Source organism: Conger conger, chromosome 18 (genome assembly GCF_963514075.1).
Source record: "Conger conger chromosome 18, fConCon1.1, whole genome shotgun sequence".
Taxonomy (NCBI): domain Eukaryota; kingdom Metazoa; phylum Chordata; class Actinopteri; order Anguilliformes; family Congridae; genus Conger; species Conger conger.
The window spans coordinates 24,020,760-24,038,457 of NC_083777.1; the positions used below are offsets into that span (position 1 = coordinate 24,020,760).

Below are 17,698 nucleotides of genomic sequence, written 5' to 3' on the forward strand. Positions count from 1 at the left end.
AATTAAAAGTAATGAAATTCACACCCGTCACACACCGCCACAAACACGCACACACACACACACACACACACACACACACACACACAACAGACAGACACAGATATAGACACTTTAATGCAGCTGAAGGGCACTGATCGTCCCCAGACTAATTAACCCCAGGGACACAGAACAGCCCCACACAGGCAGGCAGGAGGCCTCTCACAAGGGCACAGTGGCCCGAGGCTGCCCTCTCCCCCAGCCTGACAGAGATACTGTACCTCTGGAGCTCCAAGCCTGCTCTCTCCCCCAGCCTGACAGAGATACTGTACCTCTGGAGCTCCAAGCCTGCTCTCCCCCCCAGTCTGACACAGAGATACAGTACCTTGGAGCTCCAAGCCTGCTCTCTCCCTCAGCCTGACACAGATACTGTACCTCTGGAGCTCCAAGCCTGCTCTCTCCCCCAGCCTGACAGAGATACTGTACCTCTGGAGCTCCAAGCCTGCTCTCTCCCCCAGCCTGACACAGAGATACTGTACCTCTGGAGCTCCAAGCCTGCTCTCTCCCCCAGCCTGACACAGAGATACTGTACCTCTGGAGCTCCAAGCCTGCCCTCTCCCCCAGCCTGACACAGAGATACAGTACCTTGGAGCTCCAAGCCTGCTCTCTCCCCCAGCCTGACACAGAGGTACTGTACCTCAGGATCTCCACAGCCCAGATAAGATCAGAATGCTGACACTCTGCCTAATTACAAATTACAGGGTCCGTGCTGATGGATGGGCTGAGCTGTGTGCGATTTGGGACAAAGGGCCTTCTTAACTGCATCACAGGACTTTCATACTGGCCTGGGGGGTGGGGTGGGGGATGGGGGGGCTCTCCGAAACAGCACCGGGACGGGCGAGAACAGGGCGGGTGGAGGAGATCGGGGGAGGCTGAGCTGGTCGTTCTGAAAGCCTGACCACAGAGGCCAGGGGCCACACTGTGGCTGTGTCTGGTACATTCTCTGCAGACCGTCCAATCAAATCCTAGCCTGCAGCGACTAGATGGGCCGGCGGATATTAATGATGCAATCCCCCCTCGCGACAGGTACGGATAGCGCTAATCTGACCCACCGGACTCATCTCCGCTAGCAACCTGCCGGCTAACAATGTCAGCTTTTCTTGTTTAATTGGTGCAAGTGACCTTTTTTTCCAACTGTATTTCATATTTACAGTCATCACTCATCACCTTTACAAATGTATCAGAGTATGCATTGCAACAAAATGAATCGCTAACAGCAGAGCACGGATATGGCAACATCAGTAAGTATGAAATCAGCAAGGCGACCAGAATCTGCTGTTGACTGTGTGGTCATAGTGTTACATGTCATTCTGGAGAGTTTCTCATTACATACCACTTATTTCCTGGTTATTCCATGAATTCACTGCATTTGTGTCGCTTGCTAATCTAGTCTCGACTCCCAAAAGCAGAAATTGCAGGCGAATAGGGCACACCGTATGGGAAACAGTTTTGTCCTGAAAAATGGGACATCTCGTCCAGTAAATAACGGGCAAACCCTGGTTGGGGGTGATGTAGCCGGTTACCTGCAGGGCCCAGCGGGTTTGGGAGGGGTGTGTAGCCAGTTACCTGCAGGGCCCAGCGGGTTTGGGAGTGGGGGTGGTGTAGCCAGTTACCTGCAGGGCCCAGCGGGTTTGGGAGGGGGGGTGTAGTGGGTTACCTGCAGGGCCCAGCGGGTTTGGGAGGGGGGTGTAGTCGGTTACCTGCAGGGCCCAGCGGGTCGGCGGTTGGCAGCTGTAGAACACCTTCAGCCGCTCAGTCACCGGCGAGATCTTCTCCTCAAAGTAATCCACCAGGGTCTGGAACAAAAGAGGGAGAGAGGGGTTATCAGCAGCTTGGGGGAGGAAGGGGGGGCAGGACGCCAGGGGCTCTGGGGCCGTTAGTCCACTCCTTTCAGCCCATGAAGGGGCCTGGGTGCAGCTCCAGAAGCAATGGGTTACTGAACGTCATTAAGCTTTCAAATTGGTCTGAGCAAAGGCGTCGGGAGAAAAGCCGGAGAACGAGTACTTAAAATGAAGCGACTCGCCGCAGTACAAAATGAGACACAAACGACTTCGCTGATTGTCATCATCCCAGTGATCATTATTCCTCCCCCTCCACCCCACCCCCCTCTGCCAGCAAGGCAAGGCAGGTCCTGTTATAAGGTCCCTGCGGGCGCCAAGGATAATTCAGACTGTGTCAACCCAGTTTAGGCATTTGCAAATAGCTTTAATTGGACCCAGCTCAATACATTTCATTACTGACAGCACATTTTTGTGTGGAAATGTAGTTACTGCTTTGCGAAAAAATGCCACCTGCAAAAACGTTACTTACAGCCCATATTCCATTGGACATGACCAGACTAACCATGGGACCTGGGGAGACATTGAGGAGCGATAGATTTGTGGGGAGATTATACAGGATTAGGCCAGTAATTATCAGCCAGTGGGACGGGGCGGAGGAGTGTGATTGGGCAAGCTCCTTCAGGAAATGAGAAGGAAATTGGGGCAAAAGTCTGCTGAGATGCTCTGGGGAAAGATTCAAGAGCGCTCCTAAAATAAAAAATAAAAAAAGTTTATCCTGATATGAACGGAGCAAGAACTCCGCCATAAAGGAGATTTTATTGGAGAATTTCCCATGTCAGTTGGTCACGCTGACCCTAAAGCAGCCGACCGTTCATGCCCAAAAGCAGCAGGTAATGCTGTGGAAAGGGCTTTTTACAAGGCAAATATCTCAGACCAGTCCAGTCCAGTCCTGCACAGAAATGGCACATCCTCCGGCTCCTTCCGTGTGGGATTCTGACGATGCCAGCCCAAACGTCCCAGATCTGTTGGCGCCGCACGCCAAGGCAGTTCATTCTGGTCCACTTCCATGAGACGGAAAGCTTCCGGAAACCAGCGGACAGCTGCCACTTCCAGGAGAACATTTTCAAAAGAAAGAGACAGCCAAACGCGTCCTAGCCCAGAGCTGCAGGCAGGGAGAGCTTAAAAACCGTTCACCATCCCGAACAAACACACACAAACTCCGGCACAGGCGAGACAGGCATCCGAAACGGAGGACGGCCCTCACCCCCCCCCCACCCACGGCATTAATGTCATTTTAAACGCAATTCAAATGATTGCTTCCAGGAAAGCCAGGCTGCGTCGTTAGGCATGATGACAGCGACTCCCCACAGCAGATTATTTTTTGGTCACTCCGAAATCGGAGACCTTGTTGTTTATGGGCGCTGATGCTCGGTCGACCGTGAAAAGTCTATTTTCCCCCATAAATACGGTTTCTGCTACACGTCAAAGAGAGTGATGCTAATAGCCTGCTACAGGTAGCCAGGGGGGAGCGAAGCCTTCACACAAAAAAATACACAACTGCCAGCAGTGCCAATTCTACAAACAGTGGATGTGCTCAATGCTGCCACCTCAAACTGCCAAGAGACTTGTGTTTAGAAAAGGCATGCATTCCTTGGGTAGAAGTATAAAGCATTATTTATCTTTTTTTTTTTGTTGAGGCAATAGTTTCTTCTCAAAAGGGGTCTCTTGTTCATGAAAGGTTGACCAACTGCAGGGATCAAGTCTCTGAGGCAACATACCCAGTGGAGAGGGAGAGAGCGATGGCGCGAGAGAGAGAGAAAGAGAGAGAGAGCGAGAGAGAGAGAGAGAGAGGGGGGGGGGGGTCCTAGACGGCTTAATAAGGCAGTCTTTAGACATGCAAATATATTCCTTCTTTTTCATGTGAAATTCCTCTTGCTGAAATAAGACCAGCGTGCGTCAGTGGCGGTGTCAACACCAGGGCAGGCTCTTAGGACGACATATCGCACACCCTGCCTCCTTTAGCGTAACCAAGCTGTCCAAGTCGAAAAAAGGTCAAACACCGCGCTTGATATCACTGCGACTGGGGATGTTAGGAGTTCTGGGTTACCTATCCCCCTCCCTACCCCCAACCCCCACCCCTCCCGCCCCCGGCTCCTCCCGTCAGTCACCTGCCTATTTGATGTCTCGGCTCAGGGGGAGGGGGGGGCGGGGGCTTTGATCACCTGTCACGATTACAGGAAGCTCTCGGCTACCGGTCTCTGTGCTCCTGCATTTAAACTTTCCCCATCCAGACTGGCAAAATGGAATGTGTCAATCACGGGAGGCTTCTAGACAGCTTTTAACAGACACCGCTGACAGGATGGTGCGTTACTGCAGGGAGGGACGTACGTGTGGGGGGGCTGAAGGTGTGGGCTGAGGTCCAGTGTATCTCCCAACCTGCAGTTGCGTCAGTGGGGGGAGGAGGAGGAGGAGAGGAGGAGAGGATGGCCCCCCTCTCCCACCGTCCTCCGGAAATGAAATTTCTGGTTGGCTTGCTGCAATCAGGTTTCCTCTAACACAGTGAGAGAGGTCCGTTTGCGGAGGACTGGGGGATAACTAATTTCATTCTTCCCCAGCCAGGGGGCTCCTTCAAACAGGACTGGCATGAGTGACTCCTCTGCCTGACTGGTGTTCACACAGAGACCGTTACACTGGCCTACCGGACTGGTGTTCACAAAGAGACTGTTATATACTGGCCTAGGATCGAAGGGGGGGATGCTCCACCTGAAGGCAGCTAATCCACAGCACACCGCCATGGCTACCTGTGATCCCCCCTGCCTATTTCAATCTGTTATATTGTTACGTTTATTGCGGTAGTAACCTGCACAAATATTACTTGACTCATATTCATAAGCTACCATAAAACCCACCCTTCCAATTTCACACTAATGCAATTCCCACCGGGCATTTCACCAGTATTTCACGGACTGCAGTGAGCACTGGCAGCTTGAGATGGGCACCGCTGTGTAGGACACTACAGTTTAAAAGACCAGGACACCATACTGATATGCCAAAGTGCTCGACTGACCGAGGAATGGCAAGCGACCGTGAGAATGAACAAACGTGCCTGCACGGTCTTAACCGGGAGCAAGTTCCTCTCTCCAGTGTGATCAGGAATAATTTGTCTAAACACTACGATCTGGTAAAGCAGGGCATCAAAGGTATTGTGCTCCGGGCATGTGTATAATCTGCTAAAGATGATTTTTCTTGACATTTTTGGGCTAATTTTTCAATGAAACGGGAAGTCCTCTCGGAAGCAGCCTCTCGTACTGCCTCTGAGCCGGTCTGTAGCCGGTTGTATGCCAGCGGCAGCCCAGTGCGAATGAAGCTGGTGACTCAGTGGCATTTGCATGATGTGTGCACTGGGGAGTAAAAACCACGCGCTGCACAAGCCAGTCGACTCTGCCAATCACAGAGCAACAAAAGGTCCACTGTACTTCAAAGCAGCGCACACTCGGTTTTGTTGGGATTGAAATGGAATCAGAAAACGAAACATTTTAGTTTACCCTTATTTAACCAGGCTAGTCCCATTGAGGATAAAATCTCTTTTGCAAGAGAGACATGGTTCAATGGTTAGTTTTTTTACTCCCTATTTGGAATGCTCCCACAAGATACTCCTCCACTTTCCAATCTGCAGTCACTGCCGTTGTGTAGCAGCTGATGCAGGCAGGCTGCAACCACCCGATTGGCCAGAGGGGCCTGCCTACGACGATGAAGCCCTGTCAGCAGTGACCCTACCCCCTATTGGCCAACCCTGTATCCAATCAGGTGCTGCCAGTCTGAATTCTTGCAGCTGCCCACAATGTCCCCAAACACCAACTCCGTCATAACAACAATAATGTCCTTGGAAAAAGTTTTAGTTTTGGGTAAAATTGAATTCTCCAAAGCGAGAGTGAGACAATCTTTTAATCCTTTCCTCGGTATTTGAGCCGTTGAGAGCTGTTGAGTGGGCCCAGACACTCCCTGAGTACAACAAACCGTCACACATATTCAAAGGTGTCTAAAGCAGGCAGTGGTGGCAGATCGCAGAAGAGCGCATCACTGAATGATGAATCAGGACTCCACAGCAGTGGGTTAAAACTTTTGGGATTAACCCAACACAATGAGACGGGTAACGCTCAAAAAATGTCTCCAGTTATCTTTTGGCTGACCAGAGGGAAAATCCATCTTTTCACCACCCGGATTGCCCAGATATTTTATGTTACTGGACATGAAAGGAGACATGTGGCTCAACACAACAAAGACTGTTTTAAGTTCTGTTGCCGGTGATCTCACTCACGAAAGACGCACTGTGGGAAACATGGGGACACTCATCGGTCAGACACGTTTAAATTAAGCAGCGCAGAGAAGTCACAAAGGAGCATAATCAAGAAAGAATCAGAGAGACGAACAAATAAAGCGTAATCGTCACAATATGCGCTGCTCGTCAATGCTTTACAAGACCGGCAACATAAATCACAGTCGGATCTTTTGTGGTGAAAGCCACATCTGTGTTCCTCTGAAAGTGAATAACAGGTTTGATATGGCTGTCCGGCTGCACAAGGCTACAAGGCTACTTTCAAAGGACAACATAGGACGATATAAGACTTCAAGACTTCTCACCTTTACATCAGATCGAGCACAAAGACTGATGTCAAGATGCTCTGTACAGTCAATTCGCATCTTAAACAGCCATTATCATTATTATTATTAAAATAAATAAAATTCAACAGAATACCCTGTTATACAATTTGCTAATGCCCAAATAGTAAAATAAAGTTTAAAAAAAAGCTAGTTTCACAACTGCATTGGTAATATCCACCCAAATGTTAACAAAAACAATATTTGCAGCTGGAACAAAGACGAAATTCAATTACTCTGGAGCTACTTCCATATTTTACAGAAAGCCATTGGTGTTTGTTTTACTGCGGGGTAGTGCGCCTCTGTAGTTATAACATTACAAACACTCACTGAGTCTCATTTCCCCTCGCCCATTATTACACCCACCAATCATACGCCACAAAGTTCAATTCAATTCAATAAATCCTCACTGTCCCTGATGGCCAATTCATTTTGCAGCTAGGATATAAATAACATTAGGAGCACCGTAAACGCGCGCGCACACACGCACACGCACGCACACACACACACACACACACACACACACAAAATAATACAACTGTGATAAAAACAAATTAAAATCATGTAAGCATGGTAAGGGTAATATCAGCTAGGATTTCGCCCGGCCGGTGCAATGTCATTTGGAAAACGAAAGACTGCACATATTTGCATAAGGAATGGAAAAAGAATACAATACAATAAATAAATCAAATCAACAAGATGTTATCCTATAATACAAATGGGCAACATGCACAAATTGTTTTTGTATGCGGATTACTGGGATTGCTTTAGAAAGAAGGGCCAGTTTCGCCGAAATTTTGCAACGAGCAGAAATGTATTAGACAAGCTGTCCGTCATCTAATATGGATTTCGTTTCGTGGAGCATGTGCTTCTGGCCTGGTTTTCTCAGCTCCGCGCTTCTAATGACAGACGTTTAATTGAGTTTCAGCTCTGACAGCCAAGTGAGAAACTGCAAATCATCAAAATGTCAGAAATGCCCTTGAAAACTGCAGCATTTGTTTGGACATAGAAACATTACGTGTGGCAGCTCATTCACAACTGACAAAGCAGCACATATCTAATAAAACAGATAAATAAACTTTTTTTTTTTGCGACAAATACAGTTTCAGTGAACAGGATGCCAGTGGAGGCCCATGGTCTGGATTTGATGTCGTGGTGGCAGTCTCTGTGCGTTTCGGAGGATATGCACGCTAGACAGCACCCTCCCAAACTGGTGGAGGATTCTGCAGGCATAGACACACTCACAAGCCGGTTTTTGCTTTCAAATGTTTTTGAGAAAAGAGAATAAAATCGGATAAATATGTTTAAAGGGCATTAATGGTCCAGGCGGATACAGAAGTAGTCCATTTTTAATCCAGTAAGTTGGCAACACAGCATTTTAACTCCAAACTACGGCTTTTTCTAAAAACCTGGAGGCCCTCTCCCCTCTCCTGTCTGCGAGAAAACTTGGAGAGCGTGACATACTGGCCACGGGGGAAACTCACAGAAGCCTCTGCAGACTAACTGATCTGATAAATATTACGTCTCGCAGAGCCGGGCAAGATGTGCTGCAAAAAATTTTTGGCAAAAAAAAAAAAAAAAAAAAAAGAAGTCCAGAACAGCCTTGGACTCATAAATACTCCAGTGACCTTTCACCTTTGCACTGGTAAAGCCACTAAAGTAAGACACAAATCAAGAACAATAATGATTTACAGTGTGGTGGGACAGATGGAATTCGCGGGAGGTCACGGTCTGCAGGGGTAAAACAGGCCACAGGACGGAAGACTTTTTTCGCGGGTTTTTGAAATAACCGCGCCGACGGAATCGGGCTTTGGGATTTCGTTATTAGTTGCGCCAACGCAGAGCTCTTGAACCGGACCGAACTCCCGTCAGCGAAATGGCTATGTGCCCGGCCTCTTTCATCCTGCCTCGTGGGAAATATACGAAATATAAGCAATCTAAGACACCCTCGATAAAGTCAATCATGAGGAAAATGAATTGTGCAATCAAATAGAAACATGTCATGCTGACCAATAGAATCACAATGCTTAGCTGTTCAGCCAATCACAAGGCTCTTTCTCTCTTCATACACTGCAGTTCAAAGACTGCTTTCAAACAATTGGCCAAATACAATATACTGTATACTGTACATGCAAATTTTAAGCAGACACCCCTTAATTCAGCAGATTCAAATTGTATCCCGCTTACCCACAACAATTTTCTGTGTTCCTATCAGAAGTTAAACTGAATAGTACCGTACGTGTAGATTTTATAAACGGAAGGGAGTTAGAAAACTGAACTGAACTGAAACCAATTTCTATGGTGCCGGACATTTTTACAGTTTTACAATTGAGCCGAGATGATGCAGCTTTTTCCCTAACCACAGAACAGAAATGTTGAAGCCACGGTCTCAAATGAGGACTGATGGATCGCTGGCAACGCACGCCTGTAGAACAATGAAGCAAGCATAACAGGGTGGAGGTGGAGGAGTGACATCATTAATCAGTGGTAACAGCCCAGGCTGAACACACTCACTGACCTTTATGAATACAAATAGCTAATTATAGCTTCCCAGGCTAACCCACCAACAACATGCGCTTCTCCATCAGCCACAGATTTTTTCCCCATTACTGCGTCCATAACTTCTCGGAAAATGTTTCCGTGAAATTACTTATTTAATGGAATTACTTATTGTTGGGAGAGTTATTCCGCCGGCGCGCTGGCTCGGGTGAAACAACATTCGGAAATGCACGACCGCTCCCCCATTCACCTGCGTCTCGAACTTTTAAAGAAATCGACTCCCTTTGTGATGTTTAAAACCGCCGCAGCGTGGACGTAACGCTTCTGAATCCGTCTCGGGGACGTTATCGATCTCCTCACGGATCTAATTTAACGTGTAAGAAAACACGCTCCACGCTTGGCGTGATCAGAATCTTATTAAAAACAGTGCAAATGGCCCACAGTGGCGATAAGAGCGGAATTTCGTCACGGCCCAGTCGTCTCGGACATCCTGCCGCTGTGGTTCCCTTGTGAAACGGCAGGACTGCCCTGTGACTCAATCCTCAATCACCAAAAAGGTGAGGGGGCTACTGGGTGGCGCATCCTGTTAAGGCACTGTTCCAGTGGCTGTTCGGTTATGGGATCCAGTCCATGTTGCACAGACCAAAAATGTCCGCCGTGTTGCCAAGGGAGACGCAGTCAGCAGCTCCCCGGGACCCCCAGCGACCAATCAGGTGCCCACAGACTATCTGCTGCAAATTAAGTGTGACATCACACACTAAAGTAGGTTGCCCCAAAGAATATGGCGGTTAAATATCAGCAAAACAAATGCACCAAAAACATCAAATGCAGAAATTCACATTGATCGGGCTTTCCACAAACTGGGAGAAGGGGTTAAAAAAAAGGTGACCGTGTTTTGCAGTGGGAGCATCCAGGGGACTGTGCTGTAGATGCTAAGAAACGAGAAGCTCAGGAGTGGGAAAACAAGAGCAGAAACAAAAGGAGGGAGACCAGCTGCTTTCATTCGGTTCTCTGGTCCCCGAGGGCCGAAACGAGAAAAATATCCAGAAAGAGACATCGCTGGCGACGGGCCGGCTGCATTAACATGCCGCAAAGCGCTTCAGATTACAATAATGCTGCATGAAAATTTACAGGACAGATCAACAGCAGGGATTTTATTGGTGCAAATCTGTGGGGGTGTTTAAGCCCAGACGCACGGCAAACATCAACCCCTCGTGTGGAGGGATTAGTGTTCACGGGCAGAGCAGATGCTAGTCTGGGGAAAGCACAGTAGTACACCGTGACCAACACGAAACCGGCCGCATGGAAACTGGTAATACTGCGATATATTGAAATGAAATATGTTTATACGATGCATTTCAACACCTGAAATTATATCGGGGAAAGATAAATATAATTGCTGCTTTCCAATATATCAATGATCAATGACCCACATGATCAAAACATGCAACAGGACAGCCCAGAACAGGAGGACAGAAAGGAATAACCATGAACTGTGTTTAAACATTTACACACCCTTTGACTGATCTCAAGATTCTTAAACTGTCATGATACTCAAAGGGATGCAGTCATTTAGCCAATAAGACCAGGGGATGGTTAGACGGCTTGGCTTTTCATGCAAATGGGTGGCATTCAGGTTTGACCCCGTTCTACTCGGACCGGAAGGCAAACTGCCCCCTATAGGCTAACACCTATCCAAATCCCAACCAAACCCAAACGCACGTACAGTAGTTGCAGGATGGTGCATTTTGACATGTCTTCTGGGAGGTCAGTGTTGAGAGAGAGAGAGAGAGAGGAAAAATGTGTACACACCATGAATCTTGTTTTGTTTGAATCTTGAAAGTGGCTTCTCCCGGGCGGGCGTGGCCTTGGTTTCCGAAAGCACTGTGCTGACATGAGCACTTACAACAGGAGACCAAAACCCCGGTGGTCTGGCCAGCAGTGCTAGGGTTCAAACCAGAAGAAATCGAGGAAGAGCAAAGAGGTGAACGAGTTTAATACTTCCAGGGTGTGTTTAAAAAAAAAAAAAAAAAACCATGACTTCACACAGTTGTTTTGAAAGACTTATTTGCGGTGAGGAAACAGAGACGCGCCCGGACAGACTGACGGAAAGGAAGCGGCAGCTCGTCGGAGGAAACGCCAAATCCCAGCTCCGCGAGAGCGACCGCCATCGCCTCCCATCCACTTAAAAATCGACTCTGGAACAAACAACGATATTCTATTCTTCAACGGCTCAGACTGTGGAAAAGGGTTTTGGACTGTCAGGCACTCGCAGAAAGGAGGGGCAGAGAGTAAGAAGTAAGTAAATAAACCAGAAGGAGAAAGGGAAGTGTGCTTGGTTTGGTCTAATCCAGCCCGCCCCAAGAGGGGAGCCATTAGGCCACAGCTATTTACTCCTGGACCAGAAAGGGCTTCGCAGAGACGGCAAGTGGAGATGAAATCTTCCCGCTCTGCAAACGCACAGCAGGCAGGTCTTAAGGGGGCCGATGGAGGCGGTTTCTAAGCAAGCCGGGATCCTTCCTGCTGCAACATGAAAGATCTGGACACAAAATGGATTCTTAATGCCCGCCCCCCAGGTTGATTCAAGCATTCACAGGTTTTGAGTGTTGATTCGAGCATTCACAGGTTTTGAGGGTTGATTTGAGCATTCACAGGTGTTGAGGGTTGATTCGAGCATTCACAGGTGTTGAGGGTTGATTCGAGCATTCACAGGTGTTGAGGGTTGATTCGAGCATTCACAGGTGTTGAGGGTTGATTCGAGCATTCACAGGTGTTGAGGGTTGATTTGAGTATTCACAGGTGTTGAGGGTTGATTTGAGCATTCACAGGTGTTGAGGGTTGATTTGAGCATTCACAGGTGTTGAGGGTTGATTTGAGCATTCACAGGTGTTGAGGGTTGATTTGAGCGTTCACAGGTTTTGAGGGTTGATTCGAGCATTCACAGGTGTTGAGGGTTGATTTGAGCATTCACAGGTGTTGAGGGTTGATTTGAGCATTCACAGGTGTTGAGGGTTGATTTGAGCGTTCACAGGTTTTGAAGGTTGATTCGATGACTGATTCTGTAAGGATTTTGTGGGTAAAGTGGCGAGGCTGGCAGCTGCGGTGGGATCAGCGAACTTGATGTCTCCCTCTCGCTTTTTGACGCAAGGGCGCATAAACGCGTCTGTCACAGGACATCCCCCCGGGGGTACCATCGGCGCCGCTGTCCGGGTTCTGTCAGATCCGGTTTGTGCACACGCTTCCTGCATGTCAGTTGGGCTCAGGGGATGAAAAAAATGTATTAATTAAATAAAATTAAAATCTCAGATGATTAAAAGCACCCTTCCCCTCAACCTGCGCTCCACGAACAGAACCACTCAGCCTACCGGTTTCCATACACCCACCCCCAAACCGCCACCCCTGCCTCCTGCCTGTCTCGACTGAGACAGCTTGGAAACACCTGGGGCCAGTGCAGCGTACACGATGATGTCATTCCCCGGCTGAGAATGAACCCGAGCGTATAAATTACTCCCAGACTGCCTTGCAGGCTTGGTGGAGGATGGCAGTGTTCTGGGGTGAGGGGTGTAAGCTGGCATGAAGGTGTGTGTGTGTGTTTGTGTGTGTGTGTGTATGTATGTATGTATGTATGTGTATGTGGACTGTGTGTGTGTGTCTGGACGGTGTGTGTGTGTGTGTGTGTGTGTGTGTGTGTCAGGACGGTGTATGTGTGTGTGTCTGGACGGTGTGTATGTGTGTGTGTGAGTGTGTGTGTGTGTGTGTGTGCACATGGATGGTGCGTGTGTGTGTGTGTGTATGGACGGTGCATGTGTGTGTGTGTCTGTGTGTGTGTGTGTATGGATGGTGCACGTGTGTGTGTGTGTGTCTGTGTGTGTCTGGACGGTGTGTGTGTGTGTGTGTGTGTGTGTGTGTGTGTGTATGGATGGTGTGTGTGTGTGTGTGTGTGTGTGTGTATGGATGGTGTGTGTGTGTGTGTGTGTGTGTGTATGGATGGTGTGTGTGTGTGTGTGTGTGTGTCTGTGTGTATGGATGGTGTGTGTGTGTGTGTGTATGGATGGTGTGTGTGTGTGTGTGTGTATGGATGGTGTGTGTGTGTGTGTGTGTGCGTGAGTGTGTGTGTGTGTGTGTGTGTATGGATGGTGTGTGTGTGTGTGTGTTTGTACACAGTGTGCGTCTCTCCCTGGCGATCCCCCCTCAGTGGAGCGGAGCGGGTGGAGGAAGTGGCGCTCTCGCTCCGCTTGTTATCGGCGAGAGCAGGAGGCTCGAGTGCTGGTGAGCTGCAGCCACCGCCAAACCCGCCACTAAATCACACCAAAGGGGCTTTTACAACCTGCCATGTCCTCTCCCGGCTCAGGAGTAACAGACGCCATGACAAATATCCTGCAGGAAGTGTGGCACAGGTGGGGGACAGTCCGGCCTTTGTACGGGCGCGAGCATCATCGCTTCTGATGCGTCACGCTGCTTTGGAATACTGATATCAGGGACTTGCAAATTCTGGGGTAGACATTGAGATTAGACGTGCTACAAATACGTCCGCTTGGCTCGGTTAATGTCACCCCGACCCAAAAGCACGGTGGAGAAGAGGGGAGGGGTCTTGCCGTAGGCTTGCGGGCACGGCGGCCCACACTGACGGAACGTGGCCCTGAGAGGGAACGCTACGTCAAACGAGGTCAGACGGGACGAACGCAGGCCCCGAGGATGAGTCACGAGACAGACGTGTGTGCCTGAATTTATAACCTTTTTATTATTCTCTGAAATAATAAAAAGATTCAAGTCTCTTTAAAGCATATCCAGCAGTGAGTCAAACTACTCACTCGCTGTACTGGATTCAAATGAACTCATTACACTTCTGCAGTGTGTGTTGGTATTAGGACTGCACACAGTGCATTGATAGCGGTGCAGTGTAATGGTTAGGGAACTGGGTTTGGAACTGAAAGGGTGTGCGTTCAATTCCCAATAGGGATGTTCCAACATAGTCATAATTACAGTCTTCAGCTAAGCAACTTCAGCAGCTAAAATATTCAGCTGCATTTTGCAGGTTAAGAATATAACACAACATAACAAAACATAACAAAACATAACATAAGGTAAGGGTGAGAACAGGTCATTCAGCCCAGCAATGCTGGCCTTTTCCTACTCCCTAGTTTGCCTAAAAACTAAACAGAATCTAACACCGTATCAAGCCTGGTCTTGAAAACCCCCAGTGTTTCTGCCCCCACAACACGTACAGGCAAGCTATTCCACACATTGACCACTCGCTGTGTGCAAAAGATACGTCCTAATATCCGTGAAAGGCTGAAATGTGACACAACACGGCGTGATTCTGGAGTGATTGTCGGCACCAGCTTCGCCCTACCTGCGTCTGCATCATGGCCCTCTCCACCCTGCGGGAGCTCCCCCTCTCCAGCCGGGTCCTCAGGCTGAGCGCGGTCACCTCCACCGCCCAGAACTTGGGCTGCGACAGCAGGCACTGTGGAGAGAGAGACGGAGGGGTCCGGGTCAACTGCCTGGACGAGGAGTACGGTCATATAATACACACGCAAGTATGCAGGAGCAACGGCCACTGTACTGTACGGACAATACAGTACACTGTATACACACATACAGACAGCATACACGCACAGTACACTGTATACACACATACAAACTGTATACACATACAGTACACAGTATACACACATACAGAGACAGTATACACGTACAGTACACTATACACACATACAGAGACACATGTACAGTACACTACACTATACTACACCCCACACACACACACACACACACACACACACACACACACACACACACACACACACACACACACACACACACACACACACACACACACACACACACACACACACACACACACACACACACACACTCTCTGCATACAGAGACAGTCCATACCCACCTGTACACATATTCCTACTCTCACTCTTAGACACACACAGTAATACACAGAAACACAGTATTACACAATATAATATGCAGGCACAAACAGCTTTTATGAGTGGGCTGCAAGTTACTCCTACCAAGTTGCACCTGAGCCATGACTAAATTAAAGGCAACACAGAGCAGGAGAGCGATGAGTCACAGCAGAGCTGTAGACTGTGTGGATCAAATCTCTAAAATCTGGATGATAAAAAAAACTGCCACAGACTAACGTTATGTAAACAAAATATGTCAACACTTTGGTTGAAGAAATTTGGTTTCTTTCCCCAAACAAGTATCATATATTGCATAAAGGAGTTTCCCTAAGGCCTGCCAAAAAAACTTTTTTTGGGGGGGGTATTAAATCACAACATTTGAATTTTAAACATTAAAAATAATCTTTTTTTTCCCCTCCACAGTTCTTCCACAACTAATGAAAGCAGTCTGCCCTTAATCACTCCAAGATTTGGTGGTGAAGCAGTCTTGATACATTACATTTTTGTATTTATTACTGGCATTTTTTTAAAATTATTTGCCACGGACCTGGAATCTGTAAAAAATGATTCAGAGAAGTAGAAAAAAAAGAAATTTAATTAAATTTATTTTCTTTTTTTAAACCACACAGACACAAACACAGAAAAAAAGAAAAAAGACAAACCGCATAATACGTTAAAACAGTCATTTAAAATGGAACAAGGGTACCAAATGGAATGAAAAAATCCCAACTCCAACAGCTATGGACAGTGTGCCAACAAATGACAAAGCACCATTTTTATTAAACAATTATGTACAAGATGGCACCCACAGTATCGCCGATTGAAGCAACTGCCCTCTCCCACTGGCCGTAAAAATGTTCTCTTTAACAATTCTGACGAAGCCGTCACCGTGACGATGGCGCTATGATGGACAGCTTTCGGTCCCCCCCCCCCCCCCCCTCCCCTCTGCTCCACGCACGAGGACAGAGGCAGTGGCGGAGCACTTCCCATCAACAGCAGGCACTCATTGCTCCCTCTGGCCTGAACACGGCACATATGACTGAGGTCATGTCTGCCTCAGGCTGGCCAGGCCTCAGGCAAAAGCACTACCGCTCACCCTCTCACACTCAGTCAGTTCACCACTGTGGTACGAAACCATAACCCTCGCACGCTCAGTCAGTTCACCACTGTGGTACGAAACCATAACCCTCGCACACTCAGTCAGTTCACCACTGTGGTATGAAACCATAACCCTCGCACACTCAGTCAGTTCACCACTGTGCTACGAAACCATAACCCTCGCACACTCAGTCAGTTCACCACTGTGGTACGAAACCATAACCCTCGCACACTGTCAGTTCACCACTGTGGTACGAAACCATAACCCTCGCACACTCAGTGAGTTCACCACTGTGGTACGAAACCATAACCCTCTCACACTCAGTCAGTTCACCACTGTGGTACGAAACCATAACCCTCGCACACTCAGTCAGTTCACCACTGTGGTACGAAACCATAACCCTCTCACACTCATTCAGTTCACCACTGTGCTACGAAACCATAACCCTCTCACACTCAGTCAGTTCACCACTGTGGTATGAAACCATAACCCTCGCACACTCAGTCAGTTCACCACTGTGGTACGAAACCATAACCCTCTCACACACTGTCAGTTCACCACTGTGCTACGAAACCATAACCCTCGCACACTCAGTCAGTTCACCACTGTGGTACGAAACCATAACCCTCGCACACTCAGTCAGTTCACCACTGTGGTATGAAACCATAACCCTCTCACACTCAGTCAGTTCACCACTGTGGTACGAAACCATAACCCTCTCACACTCAGTCAGTTCACCACTGTGGTACGAAACAATAACCCTCGCACACTCAGTCAGTTCACCACTGTGGTACGAAACAATAACCCTCGCACACTCAGTGAGTTCACCACTGTGGTACGAAACCATAACCCTCTCACACTCAGTCAGTTCACCACTGTGGTACGAAACCATAACCCTCGCACACTCAGTCAGTTCACCACTGTGGTACAAAACCATAACCCTCTCACACTCAGTCAGTTCACCACTGTGGTACGAAACCATAACCCTCGCACACTCAGTCAGTTCACCACTGTGGTACGAAACCATAACCCTCTCACACTCAGTCAGTTCACCACTGTGGTACGAAACAATAACCCTCGCACACTCAGTCAGTTCACCACTGTGGTACGAAACAATAACCCTCGCACACTCAGTGAGTTCACCACTGTGGTACGAAACCATAACCCTTGCACACTCAGTCAGTTCACCACTGTGGTACGAAACCATAACCCTCGCACACTCAGTCAGTTCACCACTGTGGTACGAAACCATAACCATCTCACACTCAGTCAGTTCACCACTGTGGTACGAAACCATAACCCTCGCACACTCAGTGAGTTCACCACTGTGGTACGAAACCATAACCCTCTCACACTCAGTCAGTTCACCACTGTGATACGAAACCATAACCCTCTCACACTCCGTCAGTTCACCACTGTGCTACGAAACCATAACCCTCGCACACTCAGTCAGTTCACCACTGTGGTACGAAACCATAACCCTCGCACACTCAGTGAGTTCACCACTGTGGTACGAAACCATAACCCTCTCACACTCAGTCAGTTCACCACTGTGGTACGAAACCATAACCCTCGCACACTCAGTCAGTTCACCACTGTGGTACGAAACAATAACCCTCTCACACTCAGTCAGTTCACCACTGTGGTACGAAACCATAACCCTCTCACACTCAGTCAGTTCACCACTGTGGTACGAAACC

At 48.2% G+C, this 17,698-nt stretch overlaps 1 protein-coding gene across 1 annotated transcript in view; it reads right to left on the reverse strand.

Annotated features, from left to right (window-relative positions):
* The window catches only part of ttc27 (tetratricopeptide repeat domain 27), a 98,172-nt gene that overhangs the window by 26,915 nt on the left and 53,559 nt on the right, over positions 1-17,698 (reverse strand). The window contains 2 exon segments of the mRNA XM_061227506.1: positions 1,737-1,832; positions 14,329-14,442. Of these exon segments, the coding sequence (XP_061083490.1) occupies positions 1,737-1,832; positions 14,329-14,442 (210 nt within the window).